At 36.5% G+C, this 26,081-nt stretch overlaps 1 protein-coding gene across 1 annotated transcript in view; it reads left to right on the plus strand.

The window, feature by feature from the left end:
• The window catches only part of cacna1ab (calcium channel, voltage-dependent, P/Q type, alpha 1A subunit, b), a 255,768-nt gene that overhangs the window by 102,708 nt on the left and 126,979 nt on the right, over positions 1–26,081 (plus strand). The window contains exons 4-5 of the mRNA XM_038290608.1: positions 19,824–19,929; positions 20,481–20,620. Of these exons, the coding sequence (XP_038146536.1) occupies positions 19,824–19,929; positions 20,481–20,620 (246 nt within the window). The remainder of the gene's footprint in view (positions 1–19,823; positions 19,930–20,480; positions 20,621–26,081) is intronic.

A 26,081-nucleotide genomic window follows, 5' to 3' on the forward strand; every position in this document is an offset into this window, starting at 1 on the left:
TAGGGCCACAAACCATAATAATAATTTTGGACATTGAGGACCAATGTTCATGCTGATATTTAACAAAACCATTGAGTTGGGAGGATATCTCCGGACTGACCAAGGCTAAGTAGTGATGGTTGACAGAACTGAACTGCTGGTAAACAGACTGTTTGAAACATTCCTCTTTAAATTTCAGGAGTGTTACAGCCATTCATTGTTCATAAACAATATATGACTGTCCGAACATTATCTGAATAAACATATTTACCACCTCCACAGGGTTGGGTAATAGATATATTAAAAAATCTAATTTTTATGGCATCCCTACTGTGTGGGCATTGAATATAAAGTTGCACAACAGCGTTAGAAATATTCAATCAAGAAAAAAGGTAAACTTAACTCAAAGATTAAAACTAAGCACTACATACTTTTTGAAGGATTTTTCAAACTATTGCTGCTGCTGAGAGGCAGTGGAAGGACACCTCATTTGACACAACCGCTATGACCATGTTGTCTTTTCATACTTTTTAGGTATTTTTTAATGTGGTTTACAGCTGTTTGGAGAGTGACTAGAGCTGTGTAGCATATGAAGGGCAGTCAGTGTTAACAATAGTGCTATTTTCAGAAAGTCTTGTAGGGGAAGCAAGAATCAAAAATTATTTAGTGATACTTTAAGACTGGCGTGGCACATAGAAAAGACTACATGTGACTCCCTAGGTCAAGAATTGACAAAAAACACGTAACAATGTAGAGATAGGACATTTAAGATCATAATGCTATTCAATGAGTGGTTAAAATGAGAAGGTACATACCTGTCCTTTGGCAAAAGGTATCCATAAATGATGTGGGTTTTTTTCTACCTTATATATAAAAACTTTGGGTTTCTATTTCAAACCATCCCTCTAATATAGTGGCACAGCTAACACCGCATTGCTGATTCTTCCAGATTCACATTAAATCTAGAAACATTTAGTCACAGTGTGTCATCAGAAAACCCACTGATTGTGTTCACAATTTGATGTTTCTTATTCACAGACGGGTGTATTTTAAGAGTCACAAAACCTATTAGTAGTCAGTGTGAATCATTGTCGAGTGAGTAAGTAAGTGAGGAAGGGATGGAGTGAGGACAAACTAGTTGTTTCTGTTTTATAACAACCCTCCTGCTAGGAGAGTCTTGTATGTTAGTTAGCCATATTTACACATGGTGGTGTGTGGGTGTGTATGTGCCTCTGATGAGTCTAAACTGGTCTGATTGATGTATATATATTAGGGCTGAAAGAATGAATCAAATTAATAAACAATTGTTGAAATAATCGTACACTAATTTAGTAATTCATTAATCAGTAACTGAAATATAAAAAAATACAAAAATGTCATCTGTTGGAAAAGTTTTAGTTTCACTCTTCAATCTTCTTTAAGGAACCTTTACGGCTTTTGCTATACGATTATTAATTGGTTAATAAAAATAAAAAAAATGCATTGTTTAAAAGAAAACATTGTTTCTTAAAATGTACCTAGGACTGTGAGTCACTGTTGTCAATAATCTGCAGGATCGGATAGAAAACTTTATTCTGCACCTTTATTCAACCTTTATTCAGCCACTTGTATGTCATTTCAATAGCGTTTTTGGCCAGCAGAGCATAAATGAAATTCAATATGATGTTGGTGTTGGTTTTTTAGATTAAGCAGAACAAACATCTGCAACACCATGCAGCCAAACATGAGCTACTTTACTGTAGTCTTCATTCAAACTTTAAACAGTCGGCCCACATTTTGCCTTTTATTTTATTTTTAAATGAGCATCAAATCTTGTCTTTAAAATTTTGTACAGTTATTGGGTAACTTTGTTTTTCAACAAATGTCACCAAGATTCCACAAGAACTTTAAGGACTGATGTATACTAAAAGAAAACCAAATAATGGTGACATTTCACATCATCACCATATTGATCGATTTCGTTATAATGGTGCATCGTCACTAGTAAGCCTATGGGGTGGATGTATTCTGCTCTTTTGCTCTTCCAGTATTCATGACTGCCATTTAAACAAATCACTTGGTATTTTCATGCTAGAACCCACAGTTTAGCTGGTGGCTTAGTGATGCTTTAAGGCTCTTGCTCTTTGTGTATCAAACACACACACCACATATGCACATATATTGCGGCCACTTCAGTAGAACTAAAATGGAGCTGGTGCATGTAGTCCTGTGTGTGTTTGTGTGTGTGAGCCTCTCCTTGTCTACTGACAGTAACCTACTTTTATGGAGCCCACTCACTCAGAATGATAAAAATACTGCAATTCTCTCTCCTTCTTTCCCTTTTTTTCCACTCTACCTTTATCACTACACTTCTAGCCTCATTTTTTCTGCATATCTCCTCCTTCCTTGCAACCTTCTCTTTCCCCCACCTTAATTTAAAAGAAATAATTGAATCTTTGTTACTCTAGTCTTCCCTCTGTCTCTTATATCTTTTAAGCACTCCCTTTCATCAGTCAATCTTAACCATTTCACCATTTTTCATTGTTGGTTGCTACTTCCTCGATTTCTTCACCTTTGTTTTTCTTTCATTCTGCTCTTACCGTTTACTTACCAATGCTCTCCTCTAACGCCCCTACTCTCTTTTTATAGTCTACCCATTTTCTCCTGTTCCTCACATCCTGGTGAGGAGGTGCTGATGCTGCAGCCATCTGCCGAGCTCACTTATGGATGCATGATGGCGGGAGGAAAAACGCAAAAAGACTGGGATAGCACATAGGAAGGAACTCAATCCATGCTAATGAATCAAGAATTACAAACTGTGAGCAAGATAGAATACTAAAGATCATAAAGCTACTTAATCTGCTATAAAACTGACTTTGTATAGACCTGTCCCTTGGCATAAAAACTACACATGAAATAGGACATGTTTGTTCTGCTTTATATATAAAAAATGTAATTATCTCAAAACATTCATCTAATATAAAAGCACAGGTAACAATTAATGAAAAAGATAGAAGCAGACATAAACCAAAATTGTCACGTCTTGGTTGTAGTTAAGAGGACCCAAAATGCAGAGGCAGAGAGGCTGAGGTGAATTCTTGTAGTTTTTATGAAAATAGTTAACAAAGGCAGGAATCCGAAAATCCAACTAAAAATGTAAAGCAAACCAGAACCATGGAGACATCAGGGGAAACCAAACACAAGGAGCTAGGGAGAGACGAGGTATGAAGACAACAACATGAGAAGCCAGCAACGACAGGACCAGCAACTACAAGGAACCAACAAGGAGTGACAGCAGAGGGAGAGTATATGTAGCTGACAGACAGTGGCTCTGTTCGAAAACCTAGGACGTGTCCTCCAAGGACGCGGTCTACCTAGACTGGATCCTTCGAAGTCCTTGAAAATAAGGAGACCGGAAGAGTTTAGGCTGTGAATTCGACCAGGTCTACCCTTCGGCGGGTTTTACCGCCATATGCTCTGTTGCTTAGCAAACCTAAACGTTGACACACAAAGCAGGAAAAGAATGAATACAGAAGTTTTCAAAACTTATTATTTACTTCTTTTTTATTGTGAAGTGAACAAAGACTACACTCACAAGAATCCAGAATGGAATAAAGGTTCCAACCACCTGGAGCAGGAACAAATAAAATCAAATGTAATGATAGAAACCTTAGTCAGTTAAATAACATGCTGCTGTCATTCTGCACATCTCTGATGTTGCTGCTATTTTCAAATATCCATTACTGTAAAAATGTCCATAGCTGCATATTGGTTATTTATTCTCCAGTTTTATATTGTTAAAACACTTTACAGTATTGTATTGTTTATATTTTAACTCTTCCCTATCATGTTATTCTTATACATTTTTCTAAGGTCCACATTTGTGTGACCATTTTCAATAATCTTTCTGCTGCTGTAAATCTGCCAATTGTGGGACAATAAAGGGATTTTCTATTCTATAAAAGGGCTAAAAAAGATATAAGTAAATCTAAACAATGTATTTATAAAAAATATATCTGCAAAATCTCTAATATTCAACAACAACAAAAAAGTAGTTAAGCATATTGTGCAAAACAGCAATAAAAAGATAAAAATCCTATCAGATTTATAGTCCCCACCCTGCAGATATATTAGAATCTGTCCTTAAATTATAGCCAAACCCATTTACACAGTAACAGATAAAAACCTTTAGATAAATCAAACATTACCGCCACATATCTGACTCAATAACCATTAAAACAACAATTTTTCATTAATCTCAGACGTAACTATTAAATGACTTGTATTATATTAAACTGAACTTCCAATATTCACCACTGTTCGGCGCCAAGTAACCTTTACTCTGATCACAGCTTGCTTGGTCTCGCAATGAATCCTGGGATATCCAAGAATACCGAGGATACATCAGACCCGTCCTTCAAATCGGGCAAAAAGAAGGACACATTTTAAGGCCGCATAACGAGGACTCTTGGAATCCGACCAGACTTCGGCGCCGCGCTATGACATAATCGGCCTTCAAATCCGGTCTTCTAAGGATGCGTCCTAGGTTTTCGAACAGAGCCAATGGCAGGGCTAACGAGCTGACAAGGAGCAGGTGTGAGAGGAGACAACGAGGGAGCCAAGGAGAAAGGAATACACACAAGAGGGCAACAGAGGAAAACAGAAAAACCTGAGAACTAACATAAATCTAGAAACTACAACAAAATAGGAATTAAACCAATAAAACTAGAAAACAAGGAGCAAAGTAAAGCACAACATAACCAAAACCATGACAAAAGTAGGCTCACAAGAAGATGGCTTCAGGACTTTGCTCACATAGGTTGTTCATTAATGGAGCAACAAAACTTGTTGTCAAAACAGTTGTCAAATTTCATAAACAGACAATGGCCGGGACTTTAATGCGTTAATTTTTAGTAATCAAGAAACATTTTAACACATACAAAATGTATGCAATTAATAGCATTTTCTTATGTACATACTAAAATCTAAAGCAGGAACCTTTGTTCTCGTTGTGTCTTGTACACCTGTAAATCTGAGACACAAATGGCATCACAGGTGTTGGTCCACTGGGGATACAAAAGCTTAAAAACCACCATACAAGCATTTATACTTTTCAACAATCTCAGCTGCCGAAGTCCTTCCCATTGTAAGACACAACACTGAAGATCAATTCAGAGCAGGCAGGGTAAGGGATCATAGAGTGAGCCACCAGAGTCGAACTGCGTGAAAACAGTTCGACTAACACGTGGGGTATCTTCGTTTTTTCAAACTGAACTAGCTGAACATGGCCGTCTAAATCCTGTCCAATCACAGTACAGCAGTCAGCAGTCAAAAAACCCACAAAATTCAGCTTTTTATCTTTCTTGCAAAAGATAAAACATATTATAATCCTTTGCCCATGCTACCCATGACATAAATGCACCCTGAGTGGAGAGCCATATCAATTATATAAGAAAATCTTTTGATGCTTACTGGAGCATTTACTTTATTAAAGATCATATTTTAGTAAATACAAGTTTTAACCTGAAGATTGTGTAAATGGATGATCTAATGTATAGCAGTGATGTTTTAAATGAACAAGTCTGTATATTTTCTTATAGGTTTTGGTGCATCTCTAGTTGTCAGCTTTTAAACATGAGACTCTTTCAATGAGTTGCATAAGGGTGATGCTGCAAACATTTCAGCTTTTTTCATGTTTTTCTTTGCAAGTATGCTCTGTGTGAATAATTTGTTTGAATATTTATGCATGCACATGTGCATGGATCTAGTTTCATCTGCTTGTATTTTGGGGTTTTGCCTTTTTTTTCCTCTTTATTTTCTTTTGTTTTGCTATTATTTTGAAAATTGGTGGAAGCAGTAGCTGGGTTCCTGAAATGAGAGAGCAATGGGTCCGTGTGTTTGTTTTTGGGTACGCTAACTAAGACTGCAAATCAATGCAGTGCTCATTACCATCTGGCAAAATTCTCAGCAGATATCTTATTAAAAAAAAGAAGTGAACCAATAAAACAAAAGGAGCTAAAAAAGAAGAGAATCTGAGTAAAGCCTTATTTTGTTTCTAACAAGTCTAAATATAGTGGAGTATTCTGGAGAAGTATGGAGCAGAATTGTGGTAAGAAGAGCAAGAGAGCAGATAAAATACCTGAAGCAAAACAGAGCAACAAGAAAAATCTTGAGGGAATATTAATGGTGTAAAGTGTCTGAAAGGGAGGGAATGGTAGGAAACGGAAAAAAAAAAAAAGCTTGTGGCACAATTTGAAAGATTAAGTGGAGGAATAGATTAAATCTAAAGCTTGAAGATAAAACAGCATTTCCATGCAAAAGAGCTACAGTATTTAAGAACCAAATAAAACATTTAAGCTAAGGAAAATGGCATGAAATGTTTCTATTGGTTTAGGCACAGACGGTCATTCTGTTTATTTTTCATATTTTGTTGTTGTGTGTCTATCTTAGCAAAGTTCTTCTTTACAGAACTCTCTTAAAGTCCGAAACATGGTTTCTGTCTGGTCTTTGTTGACTTTATATAAAGTAACTATTTTAAAAAACAGGAATTTATATTTGGCTATATATTATTTAATTAGTTTGATATAATTTTCAGCAGTGGAGGATCCTGCAAAAAGATCACCCTGACCCTTCTGTCTGTCGCCAAGAAGGAGATAGGTGTTATTCCTTTCTTCATCTTTGGCTCAGTTAGCTTTTTTTTTTTTTTTCTTTGTTTGTTTATTTTATTTTGTTGTTATAGTACTAAAATTTCTCAGACAGAGCAACATGAGCAACCTCATGTCAGATTCTGAGGAATCCACATTTATACTACTTTCAAACAGGGGGTATTTTTCTTAACTTAGAATATTTAAAAGTTATTATTGCCCTGACTTCACAACTATGAGCAGCAAAATTCACTTCTAAGTCGACACGTCCTTGATGGAATTAAGTGTTTAACATACTCAAATGTATTTGGAAAAATAGATTCTTACTACTATGTTTTATATGAAATATAGACTATATATATATATATATATATATATATATATATATATATATATATATATATATGTATGTATAGTCTTACATTGTTGGCGCTTTCAGTTCATGAACTGCTTTTAACCTTTGTTTTCTCTGACACCAGAAACCATTGCCATCTGAGAAAGCCCCTTTAATTTACTCATACCCACGACTTCTAAACATTTCTCGCTATTTGGGCATTTTGTATTGTTATTTTTTTGTACTTATCATTTAGAACATACCTATGTTGCCCTAATATTCCTTCATAATTTCTCCAAATTTCCCTAAAACTATGTGGATTTGATCCCCCAGTCAGATTTGGGCATCAAGGGCTACGAAAGTCTTGGCAACTGGGCAAGTGTAGCCCTGCATGACTGCATGGCCCTTTAGACAGCGGCTGTGATTTCCCACACATTGATTTTGAGTCGTGCAGTTTGATATATTATGCAGCTCTACTTTGCTCTGATGCTGTTTTTTTAACCTTTATTTAGAAAGACTACAGTGAGATTAAAAATGTCTTTTCCAAGGTAGACCAGGCAAAACAATGTTAAATTACTTTATTAAGTAAAGATTCAGTATCGGTCTAGCTTCCTTCTGTCACATGTTCATGTGCCCCTGGTCAAGGCGTTTTACTCCAAAATACCGATCAGTGTATTGATGCATGACTGTCTGCATGTTGGTTTGTCCAACTGACGGACTTATGTAGTGTAAAGCACTTTAAGTTTTCCATGTGGAAAGAAATGTTCTATATTAATTAAATCTATTTACCATTTCGGCGTCTATTCGGTCTTCTATACATTCATGAGTTTTTATCATCTTATCCTGCATTGACAAGCAGCTTCTTGTTCTTTTGTCTACATTTGGCTCTATGTTAGCATTGTTTGCTATATATATATACATAAGATGAGAACAATAATAAAGTATCCATGTTGCCTTCTGCAAAATATCTAAAATGGTCAAATCCATGAAGACTATGTAAGAATATTTGCGTTTAAAAATTGTTCCTTACTTTCTTTTTCATAAACGTATCTGACTGATCAAGGAAACTAAAAAAAGGTAAAAGAGAGAGAGAGAGAGAGAAAAAAAGAGTGCTTGCATCACTCCCATAAAGGATCTGACTCTTGCTGAGTCGGGTGCTACACAGTTTCATTTATTTGATAAAGCTTCATTTGGTGTGATTTAAAATCTCCCCTTCATCAGGCTCCCCTAAAGCACAGCCTCAGCGCCACGCCAAAATGCCTCATCAGCTGAAAACATACACACAAACACACCCGGGTGAACACACGCACACAATCACCTTGCCTATTCACAAGCAAAGTGATGCATGTGGACATTTTTCACAGGAACACTTAGGAGGAGGAATTTAAATCGCTGTAGGTGGCTTTGTGGTGGGTTTTTTGTATCGGTCTGGATGGAGGAGGAATTTTAAAAAGGCATATATTTGATGGTCATCATGAATGGATTTAACACACACTTTTTACACTGTTAGTCATTAGTTATTGTGATGAGGTATTTCTCTTAAAAGTGTGTGCTCAGTTAAACCAAAGTACAGGAAACATTATATTTGATTTACAGCTGTGACATTCTGGATTTATAATAAAAATCAATGTGTTTTTAGTCACTTTACCTTAAAAATAAAGAAAGTTGTTGGCCTACAACTATAATACCGGATGTACTAGGCTGTGTTGTCAGTCAAAAATTTTTGCCATGACTGATTTGATCCTGGAAGTGTGAAGGAAGAACAAAGTGGGCAGAAATGAAGACTTGTTTTTGGATGGGCTTGTTAACACAAAAAAAGAAAAATAATCTTGGTGTAATCGCTCTTCCAAACAAGGACGATAATAACACATTTATATCCAAAGGAAGCAATCTGGTAAAGTGTAAATCCAAACTTTAATTTGGGATGTTCTAAGGCAAAAATAGAACAGTCGGTGCAAAGACAAACAGGGACAATCAGGCGATGTTCTGTTGTGATCTACTCTCCTTTACATAAACTTGCTCTTCTCCACTTGAAAATAAATGTGTGTTTTTTTTTATCCAAATGTGAGGGAGTCAAGGGGATTCTGTGGGGTGTCATTTGCTGTGACCAGATTTTAAAAAAAGCAAATGTGGAACATCAAGGATGTTTATGAAGGACAATGAGGATCCAGCTTTTTCATCTGTGTTGTTTTGTGACCGACTTTTACAGAATTGGTTATACATTGCGACCCCCTTCTATCAATTAAAAAAGTACTTTGGAAAAATTCACAATAACCTCTCTGAGTTAAAAACTGTTGCATGGTCTTTGTTGTGATTGCGTTTTGTGTTCTTTAAAGATAAGGGTTCTTAAAGGGAATTTTGATCAGATTTGTATAAAAAACTTTTTACCTGTCCTGTTTTCAGAACATACATTGAAAGAATTTATGCAACCGCTTTTGGCATTTATTTAAGCATATTTAGTTACTTTAACACAATTGTTTTATGTCCTACCCTGCTAAAATAAAAAAAAATAAAAAATGTTAAAGTAACTAAATATGATTAAGTAAATGCCAAAAACGGTTGCATTGTTTTTCTTAAGTGTAGTGAGCAGGTTGGTTATGAGGTTTGACACTGGTGCAGCTCTCTGACACCGGAAGCAGCTTTTTTATTTAGAAAAAGTGCCTGTAAATATATAATAATAATAATAATAATAATAATAATAATAATAATAATAATAATAATAATAATAATACATTTTATTTAACAGCACCTTTCTTGACACTCAAGGTCCCTTTACAAATAATACAAAAAATAAATAAAAAGAGATGAAAATACAAAATACAGATACAGGAACGTAAAAACAAAAAACAATCATGGATAGGGAAAAGAGCAGTATATTCACAGATAAGCGAGCTGTATATATACACCAGGCTATATATATATATATATATATATATATATATATATATATATATATATATATATATATATATATATATATATATATATATATATATATATATATATAAATAAAAGCTAAGTTAACTGTTCTATTTGTGGGACAGCAGGACAGAGGTGAAAAATTCTGGTTGTCATGATTGATGATTGTCACATACAAATCGGCACATCTGGTTACCATACTGAAGTGTGTGCAGCTTTATTAGCCCTTTGATGCTCTCATGTTTCAAATGGGTGTACTGTGGAATTTACAGTTGTGCTGCTTTATGACCAGATACATTTCTTGGCATTAAGTAAAGTCCTTATTGGGTTATTGCTTTGAAATTATATCCACAGTTGTGTAATTTCTGTGGTAGTGGAGGAAATGCAGAAAACATTGTGTGTGAAAGTCACGGTTTATACTGCGCGTGAAATGCGTGGTAACTTTAGTTATTTATGAGGTGATTGAAGTGCTTATGACGTGTTATTTTGTTGTGGCATCTTTTCTTGTTTTTCCAATGCGCTGAAACTAAAGGCTTGTAAGCAGAGTGATGAGCACCAATTCCCACCATTTATGGCTCTTTAAATAAATCTAAGAACATAATTTCAAAGAATGTTTTGAGTTGTGTAAAAGTAAGATGAAGGTTGGTTAACAAAGCTTTGATGCAGTAATAGAAAATTCTTAAAGTTTAACTCACCCTAAAACCAGATTTGTGTAATCACAATATAGATTTTATGCCGAAAATTGACCTGAATTCAATTCAAAAATTGGAACGATTGGGGCTTGTCGTCCCGTCTGATCGTCAGGTGCAGATAGGATCGGGCTAGCAGACAACTCTTTTTCCTCTTTTGTGCAAAATTAACAAAAAAAATTTTAACTGTAGTGGATGCAAAATGTGGTTCCTCCAACAGTCGGCAGGATTTACTGGACTAAATCTATACTGTAACTCACATACGCAGTGGCCGACTTAGCCATTTTGGGGCCCCAGGTGAACTTTAGTAAGGGGGCCCCTCCAAGTCTGATTTATTACCAAGTTGGCCCCTTAGTGTGACATATTATGTAGGGCTGCCACAGCGTTCATGTTGTGAACCAGACAGTAGTTCAGCTGTAGCTTTTGTTGTAGTTCCTCCCATGGCCTTCACAGCTAAAAAAGTTAAAGCTGAACCCCGATCTGAATATTTAGAATCAGAACAGAAAATATGGAAGAGAAGATGGAATTATTGTTGCAATTATAACTCTTTCTACTAACATTAGTAGTTATATTTTCCCAGTTAATTAAGAAACACTTTATTTATTTGGATAGACTGCATTAATATCATAGTCTGTTCAGTTATTTATGATATATATCATATATATGATGCTGCTGTTAGCAATAAATGCTTTGATTTCCATTAAACGAAGGGCCAGGGATATTTTTTTAATATCTTAAGGTCAGTTAGTAGAATCCAGAGAAATATATAAATATAATGTTTAAGTTAGACTGTAGCTCAGGTAAAGTCCATCTGCTCTCTGCTCCTCTCTGCGGTGATGCTTAGTAGAGTAAACCTCCACCTCACGTCATGCTGGGTTATTAGATAACCAGTCATAATTACAATTAGATCATTCTGAGCCAGTATTCCAGTTAGAATGCTAACTTCAGCCTGGGTTGATCCACTTCCTCCCTTTCCTTCGCATTCAGTGTATTTTTTTGTGAAGAATAAACACAGCTACCCCTTCTCTTTATGTGCACATTGAAGTCTCTCTAACTTGATTTCATGTTATGTTGGAGCTTTCTGTGATTAAATTGAACAGAAGGAAAACTAATCTGAATACTTTTCATTATGGATGTCCCGATTTTAGGCCTCCGATCCTTATCCGATCTTTTAACCTCAAATCTGATCCGATTTCGAGTCCCGATCCGATATTTTCTCTTTAGTAGTGAAATTGATAAAACTCAAATATATTTTGAGCAAGTAACTCAACTTTTTATTAGACTAATATTTGCTCAAAACCGTAACTAGTGGGTACTTTAAGGCCTTTGACGTAAAGATCGGCGCGACTATTCAGGTAATGTAGCTGATCTCAGATCACGGGAAAATAGGAAAAGATCGGGCCGATCTCGAGATCGGGACATCCCTACTTTTAATAAAAGTATTTAAATCTGAAATAAATTTTTGGGCAAAAAAAAGTTGCCGTTTTCATTTTTCTTACTTTTACACTTTTCTGCTCCCCCTCATAGCCCCGGATCATCTTTCTCTTGTCTGATCTCTCCCACTACTGCTTGAGCTACACACTAAATCTCAGGATGTTTACCTGAAGGGAAGAATCCGGAGGTTGATGATTTCTATTTTGTCACAATGTTTGTCACTGTTTTGATGGTAAATCTTAATTATTTCATTTCAAACATGCATTAACTAATCCCAGGGGTGCTGCTAGATGGGTGAGCAACCAGCGGGATGCCTCAGTGGTGGGACACCTTGTTGATAGGGGTCCCAAGCGGTTGCCTACCATGCCTACAGTGTATGGTACATTTTCTGTTAGAAACAAAAACCTTACCTCTGTCCAATAAGCTAAAGCACATTTTTTCTCATTTCTGTTTGGGCTAAGGAATCTGAAATGGTTGAAATTAGCAACTTAGTTGTAAAATAAGATCAGAAGTTAGTAAAATATGATTGGTGATGATATGCCTGAACTTACTCATGTTTTCCTTCTTTTTAACATGTATCTGAATACAGGGATGGGTGAAATACAGAGACACTTATGCAATGAGCTCTTTGTTTATATTTTGTTGTAATTTCATGCATGCTTCAGTCTATCACCAGGAAGCTGGCTGATATACCCCTGGAAACTAATGATCTTGGGGTCGGTGTCCATTGGTCCAGCTCAACATAAGCCTACTATTAGTACCAAAACCAAAGACTTTGACAAAAAAGGTGCAACTTTCTCCATCCACATGCTGCTGTGTGTTTAATAGACGCAGAGACCACTGAGTCCATTGCAGTGCATCTTTTTATGTCCCTGGGAATATACGTGATTACTATGTCCTCCACCGTTACCATGGTTTCTAACTCAGAACTGCCTTCTAGTGGATACTGGGCCCAACAGTCATGCCAATGTAACAAAGGCTGTAAATGAGGGCAGTTATGCCTGAGAATATTAGAAAGAGGCGTCAGACCTATTAACATGCTTAAATGAAGAATGAATGTCTCTTCAGTGTCTCCAATTATTAAGTAACCTCTTGTTTTTGAGATTCATTTGTAATAAATAATTTGATCACTACATATATGCTTTGAAATCTTTTTTTTCTTCTTGGATAAACTTTTTTTTTTTTTTAAAGCATATATTCTTTGTAACCTGCAAGACGAGGAGGAGAAAAGGTGTGTGTGCGTAGGGGAGTGTGTGTTTGTAGGAAGGAGCGAGAGGTCAGTATATTTGGCAGTGTACAGCCTGCTTTTGGCCATTAGAGAGCTATTTTAATTAACAAGAGAGGAACTTGCACACATTTTTTGCAGCGCTCACCAATAATACAGTTGCCAAATATTTCTGTGTTTAATTGCTTTTGAGTCGACCTTTCTTTTCCCGTCTCCTATCAAAGAAGCTACTGCAGGAACGTAAAGAAATGAGGAGGAAAAAAAGAGATACATCACAGGACTGCTGCCTCTTGCTTTCAGCAGGTTGTTAGGCCAGCAGAGTGTGTGTCTACTGAATAATGAATGTTGTGGCAGACATGTCCTCTCAGAGAGATATCCTCATAGGCACACTGAAAAGTGACCCACAGAATGGTTTTAAAATACAAAATAAAGGAAAATAGTAATATGTTTTCAGCTTAACTTGTTAATTGAGAAGATAAATTGCAATAAAAAAAATTTTTTATCTCATGAAAAATCTAAACTAATATGCAACTAACATAAGAAATTTGCAGGGCCTCTTCCCAAATTGTGGGTCATCCTTTATTTCCTTTCTAAATGGCAAATCTTGCAGTAAAGAAGGGGATATACAATTCCAGCTAAATAAAAAGAAATATGCAACCACTGTTAGATGTGTCTTTTATAACGTCTATGCTGGCCAAAGATCTGCTAATCCCCAAAACAACTTCCTTGGTTATTTATTCCCTAAAAGAAAGGAAAATATGTTTAAACTGGCTAGGGTGATGCTCTCCACATTTAATGAATACAAATGTATAAATATATCAATGAATTAAACTATATAAATATTAATATCTGTCCTACCCATATTTCAGCCCTGAAGCTCAATCTCAAAGTGTTGTTCAACAAAATTAAAGTTATTTCATCCATTTTTATAACAATAATAAAATAAAGCAAGTTTTTTGTGTTTTTTAAGAGTCTCAGGGTATTAGATTGCATTTCCAAAGCAAGAAAAAAGTGGTTATGTTTTCTTTAATAAAATGCATCATTCCTTTGTTCAGGATCACACACAAAATCAGTGTTTTTCTTCTCAGAAAAAAAAATTACACGTACACACCATGCATCTACATGTATTGCCTATTTTTCTTGAATTACTTCAATGTTGGACTATAACATTTATTTGTATTCTAATATATTAAAATCTATTTGCACACCCCATTTCAGGCAGGGATTTTATTTGCAAGATTTAGCATTTACAAATTTAGAATTTTTAAGTTGAATTTTGAAGTAGAGATATGTTCAGTGTTTTGTAAAAATTTTACCAAATACTGATTGTAACTGATTCAGATGTCTTCTTAAGAACTATGATATAAGTAGATAAAAGAAAAGTTTCGAGAATTTTTTTTCTATGCTTCCTGCAATGAGCGATCATTAATTATTTACGTTAGGAGCAGAGGCAATGTACAAGGGTGTGTAAGAGATCAGTTGCTGTAAAACAGGCTTTTACTTTTTTTTAAATCTATTTTATTTTAAAGGTAAACATTTTTATCAACCTTCAGTATGTCCTAATAATCAATAGTGTAGTTTGGGTCCTATCTGCCAAAAAAACAATCATGATAATTTCTGCATTTATATTTGTATATATGAAAATGTATTTCTGACTTAAACTCTTGCATTTTGCAAAAGCTGCAAACATTTCTTAATCTACAAGTAAACAGCTTAAAGCTTAAAAAAGTCTTGCTCTCTCTTGCTTTCTCACAGCCTGAAATTTGGGTAGATACTGTACCCTTTAAAAAAGCTTCTCAGATATTATTATATTATTTTAAACATCTCTCATGTACTAAAAGTAGACAATTACTATCATTTCGTGACATGGAGAATGGGTGTTTTTAGAGTAGTAAACTGGTGTCAGTTAATGTGTTGCATTAGAAAAGTGACTGGATTCTTGTTTTAGTTTTCTGAACAGTTGCCTGATCAAGGTTAAAGTAGATACTGGCTGCCAACAGATTTTTTTTGTGCATTTCAATTGCTAATCTTTATGAATTAAGTCTTGTACAGAGCCTATGAGAGCAGCTTTAAAGCTTATGAGAGCAACTCTAATCTTAATTGACAACTACTTATAAAGCTCTTTATTTATAATGTTCTTTACTAAACTTAAACAACCTAAATTAAAATCTTATTGGTTAACTCTAAATATGTTGACAGCAACTGTTACCATAAAAAACAGGTGGTGGCAATAATAATCATACCCTGTTTTTACTCTTCAGCCAGAGAGCCAGCTGAGTGTTGATATTAGTTCACTAAAAGGGAAAGTTGTTACTCGGGACAATATATTGAGCAGTTGTTGTATATTACTAGCACAACTCAGAACCTTACGAAAGCAACTCATTCCTTTGAATCAGTTAAACGTTGTTATGGACACAAGCATGTAATAACTAGTGCTAAGCCCCTGTCACACCTTGACAATTTAGACAGTGTATGCCTGACGTACAACAAATCTAGTAAAAATACTGGCATACATTGGATAAGTTATGGGTACTTTGAAGAATGCTGAAACACGCTGGCACACATATGACTTGTGTCAACGATCAGATAACTTACCTGGTGTTTTCCAGCATATGCTCATAGGTGGGCCAGGTAAGTTACTTGTTTGTTGATATAAGTTAGATGTCAGTTACTCATAAGTCATCAGGTCTAGCTTATCTTAAACATATGAGTAACTTGTAAATAACTTATGTTTAACTTATCACAAACTTATATCAATGTATTGAGGTGTTCCAGACTACCGCTGAACGTGTTTCTAACTTACAGTTACTGTACTGTATAATGGTGTTTTGGTATAAAAGGGGGTTTACAGGAGGAAACCATCTGTTCTTCACCAGCCTTTATCCCCCATCATAGGGTGAGCATGAAAGTGAGTGTGATGGATCCTCCCTGCGTTCACGGCCAAGACCAACAACCTTCCTAGCAGACATCATGTTGAATCTGTTGCGACTGCAAACCTTCTTACTTTTTTTTTTCTTTTTATTTATTCTTTTTTTGGTGGCAGGTGATAAACAGCAGCTAGGTTAATAATGCGATCTTTTTATGCAGGTCGGGCTCCTCCGGGCGCATCGCTGCTCCCCCCAGGACTCTGGCTTGTGCAACATTTCATGGGCATACGCTGCCGTGCGTTATGCATAAGTTAGGCTGTCAATGGACATAAGCTCTGGACTCGTTATGATAACGCTATGTATATGCCCAAGATTGAAAAAATACATCCAAAGTTCAGCGTATGCCAGCGTTTTAGGAGATTCAGGCCTAATCGGCAAGGTGTGACAGGTCCTAAGCGAGCATAGAGTAAAGGTTTCATTAATATTAACCAAGAGATCAGACGGGTTAACTTATAGTGGGTATCAAAAGTTATCAGTGCTTTTTATGCTAGCAGCATCATATGGACTTTGACTAAATTCTTTTTCAAAAAGACGCAGACAGAGTTGCCAGCTTGTATGTTGCTCTAAAGCCACGGGAGGAGTTGTCTCTAACTGGGAGGGTAGATATTTGCTTCTTGAGTGCAGAGAAAAGTTATCAGTTTAGTAACTAATTTAGGACTAAAAGTTGGTCATTTTGAGTAGAATCATTTATACAAATGAAATGAAACATTATTTTGGTATTGAACCACTATGGCACTATACATTTTTATCACTGGGCAACAGTAGGATGCAGGAGATCGTCCTGGATCTGGAGGTTTGCTGGTTCAAAATCCAGTTGTGCCTGTGTACCGCCATTAGTAGGCATTTCACTGCCTACTAATGGCGATCAGAGGGACTTTTGGTCCTGTTGTTACAATGAAGCTTACCACCATCATTATGTGAATGTGTGGGAGAATAATGGAATATAGTGTAAAGTTTAGATTCCCTCAGCAAAACCTGCAGTAACTGGCGATAAATCAACATGGTATTTGGGCATTTTTCAGCTTTCAGCACTGTGTTTCCCACATGCACAAGTGTGTACATTGCTTTTGCCAGCCAGCATGTGCCATGCAGTTCAGCCTTGTCTTGTTAGTGTGCACTCCCCTGACCAACCTGTCTCATCCTCTCACATCAACCAGCCTCTTACTCCTTGCTTGCTCCCACAAATATACACCAACTCCTGCTCAGTCCGTCCTCCGGCCATAGTGTCTTTGTCAACGTTGCATCTGGTAAACACGACAATAGACACGTACTCCTGCCTCAAATAGGCAGACAAACATGCAAGGAGACAGACACACACATCCAGACTAACAGGATAATCACCGGACAATTAGGCACATGCTTGATCTGTCTGGATGTATCCAGTCATCGTAGGCCCTCCAGCAGCCATTATTCAGGCATGAACACACACAGTTATATGGTAACACACAAACATGTGAATAGCACACAATACCTCGATGTACACTTTGCTGAAAGGTGTACGATGAAACACTGTTTGTGACATAAGTCTGACCTGTCTGAGTCAGTGTATATTTTTGTGTAATAATTCTAATCTCACTTGTTGTACCTGACTGGTTTCAGTGGATTTTCCCTTTGTTTTAAAGATGATAAAAACATTTTTTATTTTTGATTTTAAAAAAAATGATTGTGCCTCATATCTCTAGTCTAAGATAATGATTTGACAATAATTTTGTCTCATTGGATCAATATACATAAAAAGATATTTTCTTGTTTATCAAGAGTGTTTGGTCCTGATGTTGTCGGTCCCCACAAGAACCACCGTAGAGAAGCAGGGAAAGCCAGACAGATTCTTTGAGCCACCGGCCCGATATAGTTCAGGGACAGTGGCATCGCATTGATGCAAGAGTTTTTAAAGTATTATATCTGGCTGGAAGCAAAGCTCTGTACTTTGTTGAACAGAAGATGTCTCGCTAGCTGGCAGATTCTTATATTTTTTCTCTTCATAATGGGATCTATCATTAAATGTCCCTAGCGGTGATATAATGTTTTTGCATGTGAAGACTCAATTTGGCTTTTCTTAATTAAATCTAAGATAAAAAATAGAGCTAAGAGTTATAGTAAAGATTTTAACCTAGCTTTAGCATCTTTTATTTCAATCAAAAATGCTAAAGCAGAACACTTGAAATATATATAGATATTTTTGCATACATGTTAATAAGGGTATGTATTGGCATGTGTGGTACGATACGCAGGGGGGCCGCCAGGAACGGGGGGCCCCATGAAAGGTATTGATATTGATATTTATGCAATCTTTAAAACTGCTATGAAGATGCACTGAAGAGTATCGTTTACTTTTTGAATGCAATTTTTATTGTAAAATTTCTACAAAGGAAAATGATCAGAATGTGAAAAAGGGGGTTGAAGAAATGGAGCATCTGTTTACATGATGGAGGGACAAAGATAGTTATTTAATATACATATCGAGCTAAACGTCTACTGGCGTTTAGCTGATGTGAGGACTACAGCGTTTTCCTGTTGCCTGGTCTGGTTGATAAAGGTAAATTCTCAGCTCTATGACATTTCTGGCTTATTTACAGACACACAATAGGCTCATTAAATGCTAGAATAATCCTGGTTTATTTTTTCTTGAAAACTAAAAACGAAACTCAACCAAATAATAAAAAAAACTTGCAATCATGCTTCATTTCAGACAGCAGCATCATTAATGATGTGATTCTCCTCTGACATTGAAAAAGAAAGAAAGACTACGTAGTTGTACCCAGCAGATAGCTGTCTTATTTTAATCAACAGGTTAATAATCTATCGATAATTTGAACTATTACGTTAACAAACCTTTCTGAAATAAACGAGAGGGGGGAAAAACTGGGTCACGGTATTGGACGCCTTCTCCCTCTCTCCTCTTTCTCCTTCCTTTCTGTTCCTGGGGTGCTGCATTTTTTAGCCGTGGCATTTTTACCACACTGCTGCTTATTTATATATATTTTTTTCTTGTTAATTTGTTGTTTTTTTTGTTATTACAATGTCACATGGCATGCACGTGGCATTTAAGCCCCGGTACAAGCGAACTGCAGGTGAGAGATTGGAGACCTGATGCAATGAAGGACATGAGGACCAAACAGTTTATTGCAATCAATTTCACAGGAGGGGGTTGTCAACATATTCATGCTTTGTTTCACTATTTACTGCTGAAAAATGAGGGAGAACATGAAGATTATTAATTTTACTGCTGGATTTTCTTTTTATATTTTGCCCCCCCCTCCTTAATCAAGGGTCCTTAAATTGGTCCTAACTCCCTCCAAATGGACCTCTCTGAGTAGGAGAACTTGCACAATCAGTGGCTGAGTAATATATATATATATATATATATATATATATATATATATATATATATATATATATATATATATATATATATATATATATATATATATATATATATATATATATTTGTTATCAGCAATAAAGCAATATTAAGATAAAATAATCACTTTCGGCCCAACATTTTGACAGTAAGCAACCTTAAATTAACCAGCTTTCTGCCCATATGTCTATTTTTTTTTTTTGTCATATAAGCATATGCTTTTTTTTTTTTTTTTGCAGAGTGAACCATTAAGTGTGCATGCAGATGTAGGGTTAGGGTGTGTTTGTATCTGCCTCTGTTGTTGGTGATATGACCCTTAACTCCAGCTGTACTCCATTTGAATGGATGATCCTCACCACCATCATAGCAAACTGCATTGTCCTAGCCCTGGAACAGCACCTTCCTGATGGAGACAAGACGCCATTGTCCGAAAGACTGGTAAAACAACCTCCGCACATGCATGTGATTTACATACACACCCCTTCTGCACACAATTATTGTATGCAGTTAAACTTAAAAGACCTGCAAACACAGAAACAATAGAGATAATAATAGAGAATGGAAGCACATTCAATTCAATTCAGTTTTATTAATATAGCGCCAATTCACAACACATGTCACCTCAGGGCACTTGACATGACATTCAAATGATCACAAGAGCTTAAATGAACACATGTGGTAGCACTGAGAGACAATGATGTCGATGTATAAAGAGGATCACAGCTACAGCTATTTACTGTATATAAAAATTGATTTATCAAATTGCTGTCTGCAGTGTTAATTTATTTCACTAATTTTTTTATTTTTCTTGTGAAGTATTATGGTTTATAAAGAACATGTGCATTATTCTCAAAATTCTTTCACTCTTTAAAATGCAATTGTTTAACATTTGTAATGATAATAATCGTTTCCATCTATCCCTCCTTACCAGAACAATATGTTTGTGCACAAACCTAACTTTCAATATCTTCCTTCTTTCTCTCCTTTAGGAAGAGACAGAGCCCTATTTTATAGCCATCTTCTGTTTTGAGTCTGGAATCAAGATCCTTGCTTTGGGGTTTGCGTTACATAAGGGCTCCTATCTAAGGAATGGATGGAATGTCATGGACTTTGTGGTCGTCCTCACCGGGTAAGTCCACAGCAATGCAAGCAAACTTGCTTTATATTTATTTTATTGTGGATCTAGTCTAATTCTCTGCTGCGATAATTGACCCTTTTTTTTTTATAAAGAACTTGGGTTAGTTGTCCTGTTCCCTGTTATGTCTGTTTGGTTCAATTAGTATTTTTTTCTTTCGTAAAGGGAAACATCTACCAGTTGTGCTCACTGCTGTATATTGGTGCAACAGTTAAAGCAAAAACTCTAGATTTCATATTTAATCATTTTGTTTATCAAATGTTTATCAGAGGTGTTAATCTCCAAACAGCTTTCTATTTAAATGCTGCAATGTTGTTTATTTCATTGTTATTCTAAGTAATTCTAACTTTGGTTTCGGGATTGAGCCTCATGGCTTCCTCTGTTACCAAACAGACTTATGCCACAGCAGAGGTCTTGTTTGACAAGGTGTGCATGTGTGATCAGGGCCACTCCCGCCCTCTCAGTCACTATCCTCTTTAATGAGGATGTAAACACACACATACACACACCAACACACACACACACGTACAGAGGGGCTGGATCAGAGCCTCCCTGCGGGGAGCAGCAACCAGGGCAAAGTGAAATGTCACTTTTCCAAGAAAAGGGGAAGCTGGTTTGTTGTCGTGGCAATAGCAGACAGAAGTAAAATTTTCTCCATCCCTCTTTTACCCCTTCGGTACTGAGTGCTCACTTTAAATTCTGACCATCAAGACGATCATGTAATGTCAAAGAGTCAGCTTTTAGCAACGTTATCATGTCAAACTTTTCCTTTTTAGAAGAACTGTTAAATTAATGTTAAGTTGCTGTGTTCTTAGGCTGTTTTTCTCTTAGATGTGGTGTCATGTTGCTCAAAATGCCAAGAATATGTAGAAGTGTATGAAAGGTATGTGTTTCATACCCTTTGCACCTTTCATGTATATTTATGGATGGATGGATGGATGGATGGATGGATGGATGGATGGATGGATGGATGGATGGATGGATGGATGGATGGATGGATGGATGGATGGATGGATGGATGGATGGATGGATGGATGGATGGATGGAAAGGCCATGTAAGCCCTCAGAGAGCAGTGAATCCCCTCGTTAGAGTAGCAGTAGAGTACTACTGCAGCTAAATAACAGAGGAAGGAATAAAGGAGAAGGAGGTAGAGGGAGGAATCACGTGACAGCATCTCTCTGTTCCCCTGGGCTCTGCATAACAGGACAGAGAGAGAGAGAGGAAATACAAGAATTTCTTTATTTGCTCTTTTTTTCCTAATAGACAGTATGGAGGACATGGAGCAGTTCAAAGCCAGAGACTGCAGAAGGAGCAAGAGTGATGGCTGTGGGGACAGGGAGAGTGAGAGTGATGTATGGTGGAAGGGAAAGAGAGAGGTTTGGAAGAGGGATGGGAGGAGGAGGAGAAGGGAAGGCAAAGATGGAGATGGAACAAAGGAGGTGGGGAGAGAGAGAAATGAAAAATGCAGAGAGGGAATGAATGTGTGTGTAAGCGCTGCAGTAACCTGCTTTCGTCAGCCCTCTATGATCAATCACTCAGCGCAGCCTATAAAACACACACACTGCTGGTTCCTCATGGTGGATACAAACATACAAGTGAACGTGCACACCATCTTTCTTTAGCCATTTAAGTGTACGTACAGGATTACTGTCCGGCGTCTAGACTGGAAGTTACACTGACATGGCAAACCACTGCTTTCAGTCATGCAGAATCCTTTATAAACAAAGATATAAATACACTCTAAAAGATTTCTTGCGTTTATAGATCCAACATCAGGATGTTATTCTTCATTTGCATGTGAGCTGAGCTTTGGATTTGATGCATTTCTTTTAATATTTATACCTTTTCAATGGGGTGGTTGGTGTAGTCGCTACATTTACAGTAAATTAACCATCCAGTACTAGAGGTGAGTATTGGCATGAGTGTTGCGATTCAATACATGTCGCGATACTTGGGTCACGATACGATATTATCACGATATTGCAGTATCACTATATATTGCCATATTTTCCCCAGCTATCAAAATCAAATGATGAGTTAAAACAGCAAGTGCTGTATATTTTCATCAGAAAATATTGATTAGGTATTATTATCCATGTTGTTTGGGGTTTTCTTCCACTGTGACTGCCTCAAATACAGATTTGGTGCTGCACGCACAGTTAAAGGGCTCCACAGCGCTTTCTGCCAGAGTGGTGGTGCAGAGGTAGCCCATTTTCCCATCAATGTTTTATATAACCATATTTTTTTTTTGAAAATCGATACTAAGAAGTGAAAGATTGATATTATTTTGGGCAGCCGAATATCACGATATATCGCCAAAACGATTATTTCCCATACCCCTATCCAGTACCCTTTAGAATCAGAACCAGAAGACAGTTGTTGGGATTTTACCTGCCCTTCATGCAGTTAAGTGCAAATATTTTCAGTCTAGGTTATTCAAAAATATTTTTTTTTCAGCACATTTCATTTTAATATTTCTTCTGATGTTCTGAGGATGAATTCACTAGAACTTAGGGTTGCTGTAGATTTGATTAATATCAGTTGGTCCTCAACCCTGCTGAGCTGTCCCTTTACCATGAGGCATTGCATGACGGTCAGGTTGTATTAAGTAGCTACATCAATTGTCAGCATAGCTTTCTGGTAGTTTGGTGGTACGGCTGCCAGATGGCCCACACCTATGTTTATGTCTGCTAACCGCACGCAGGGCTGGAATTCTATTTGGGTTAAAAAAGGACTACAAAACACTATCAGGACAAATGTTTGAGGTATATAAACTTAATTTATCATGATAGAATAGTTTTGGGTCTTTTTTTTTGTATGGGCACATAATGTGATGATACCCCTTTAAAACATAAAACATGGACCAAATTAAACCCTAGAGACTAGCGATTCCATTATATTCCTCATAATCTTTAACAAAGCGCTGTTACACATGCTTTAAAGGTATTTAACCTTAGAATTTTAGTTTAGTTTCAGATTGCAGTGTTAATAGTGTCAGTCTTTTCTCACTCTTACATCGTCTCTTTTGATTTCTAGAAGAATGCGTGCTTGTGTAGTGTGAGTCGTGACTGTGCGGGCCTCTGACAGTGTTGCAAAGTATTTGCGCCGCTTGTGTGTATGCACGCACGTGTGCTGACTTCATTCTTGGCAAAGGTGCCAGTGAGAGAGACACTTGATGGGAACAAGAATTAATGAGAGGATGGAATAAGAGCAGACGGTATGCACACAGAGAGACACAGAGGCAGAGAGGCTGAAGTATTTAGTATTCAGGAACGTCAGCACATTGATTTTTATTTGCCAGACAGTGACATCACAATGAAATTTAATCATTTAAAGTAGAGTCGGGCCTAGTCAATCAATACAGTTATACAAAAGATGTCCCTACTACTACTCTACCCGTTGTTTTACTAAGAAATAGTCCCAAAATTGGCACCTGTTAGCTCTCACCCATGAAGTGTATTCAAACTAATTTTAAGTATTTGCACACAAAACTATTATGAATAGTATCTAAGAAAAAATTATTTTTGTTTCTTTTTAAATAACAGAAATTATATACATGACTAGCAGTAAAAACTTAAGATTGCAAATTCTGGAAAACCCTGCATGTTTTAAAGTAAAATCGTCCATCTGGTCATACATTAGTGTCGACAAAGCCATCAAAATTAGTGTCATGCACAGTATGTATGACTGACACCTTAGTATTATATCCTCTGTTGTTCTCTAGAGCTACTTTACATGTTTTGCATGATCGCTTGTTAAGCATCCTGCTGTTTTTCCAAATAGCAAAATGGATCGGCTTAAATTAGGTGTCATTTAATGGTTATGTAATTCCAAAATCTGACCTCCAACATGCAAAGTGAATTTGAGGCATCATAAAAGGACCCTCTATAAATAGTATTGTCAATTATCTGTGATTTTGGTGCCCACTATTTTTATTTGGTGTCAATTAGTCTTCTAGCTTACTCAGAGGCAAGTAGAAAAGACATTATCGCAAACACTATTTCATGTACCGCTATGTGAGAAATAAAGGTGAGATAGCTAGAGGTAGACCATTACATTATCTGTTAAATCTTTTCTTGGGTCGATACATTAAAGCTTTCAGCAGCCATAAACTGGAGATCACTTGAATCAAATGCATTTTTGCTCCCTCTATTCGCTATCCATTCTTAATGTTATGTTTGATTTATTGATAAATGTTTCCTTTTTTTTTAATAGAAAGGTGTGTAACAGTTTTTGGCAATGTGTTATTTGTGTGTATATTGGCTTTATAAATTGGGCCAAAAGAAGTTGCAGCATCCATCAGGAGTCTTTTAAAAAGATGTCAAAGAAATCGACATCAGCCTTAAAGGAATAGTACACCCAAAACATGATTAGCCTTCATTTTCTAATCTGGGAGGCTTCTTGCTGTCTGCTGACATTCAAATAATGGAGGTCTATTGTGCCCGAGACAGAAAGGTCCATAAAAGTCCACAAAAACGTGTCAATATTCCTCCATGCTGCTCGTCCAATGTATTCCAAGTGTCCTGAGTGGGTAGCATCCAGAATTTACTCGAAACGAAGTAATTTAGAATGTTTTTAGAGCATAAACAGTAGTGTATAGTATTTCCTAAAAGCGCATTCACGAGTCTACGGAAACCGCGGCAGACCAAACCAGACGAAAGTGCGCATTCAGCTCGGCAAAGAACTCCTGCTCTTCCTCAACACTGAAGTCCTCATTTTTTAAATTTTTCTTTCGTTGTTTCTTTCTTTGCACAGGTAAACAGCACATTTCTTCTTCTACGCTTGCATTATCAGCAGAGCAGACGCTGAATGCGCACTTTCATCTGGTTTGGTCTGCCGGCTTCCGTAGCGTCCTGAACGCGCTGGCGCGCGCTTTCAGGAAATACTATACACTACTGTTTATGCTCTAAAAACATTCTAAATGACTTTGTTTCAAGTAAATTCTGGATGCTACCCACTCAGGACACTTGGAATACATTGGACGAGCAGTATGGAGGAATATTGACATGTTTTTGTGGACTTTTATGGACCTTTCATAAAAGTTTTGGGTGTACTATTCCTTTAAAGAAACGTCTGTTGGTAAAATTCTTCTGCTGGGAACTATTACATGATTTCTTTGGTGCATGTTAGATTTGTCCACTCATGGAAAATAGATTATTTAAAACCTTTTAACAAATATGTTTCCAGCATATTTCAGATCGCTTTTTAAATACCGTAAGATATCTTACAGTTGCTCTCATTTTGACCACAACATTGTTGATGTTTAAGTTAATAAGTAAAAACCCTCACAGCTAAATTCTACACCTAACTAGGATCCATGGGACTTTGTAGTAATATTTCCCTGGCAAGTTTGTCAATACAAATGCTATTAAAAGCACAATAACACAATAAGATGATTAAATTAGATACAGTTATTTGATGGAAGGGAGGGAGGACAAGGGGTTTAAAATATCC

The sequence above is a fragment of the Cyprinodon tularosa genome, unplaced genomic scaffold, assembly GCF_016077235.1.
Source record: "Cyprinodon tularosa strain WSP-4 unplaced genomic scaffold, ASM1607723v1 ctg285, whole genome shotgun sequence".
In the NCBI taxonomy this organism is placed as follows: Eukaryota; Metazoa; Chordata; class Actinopteri; order Cyprinodontiformes; family Cyprinodontidae; genus Cyprinodon; species Cyprinodon tularosa.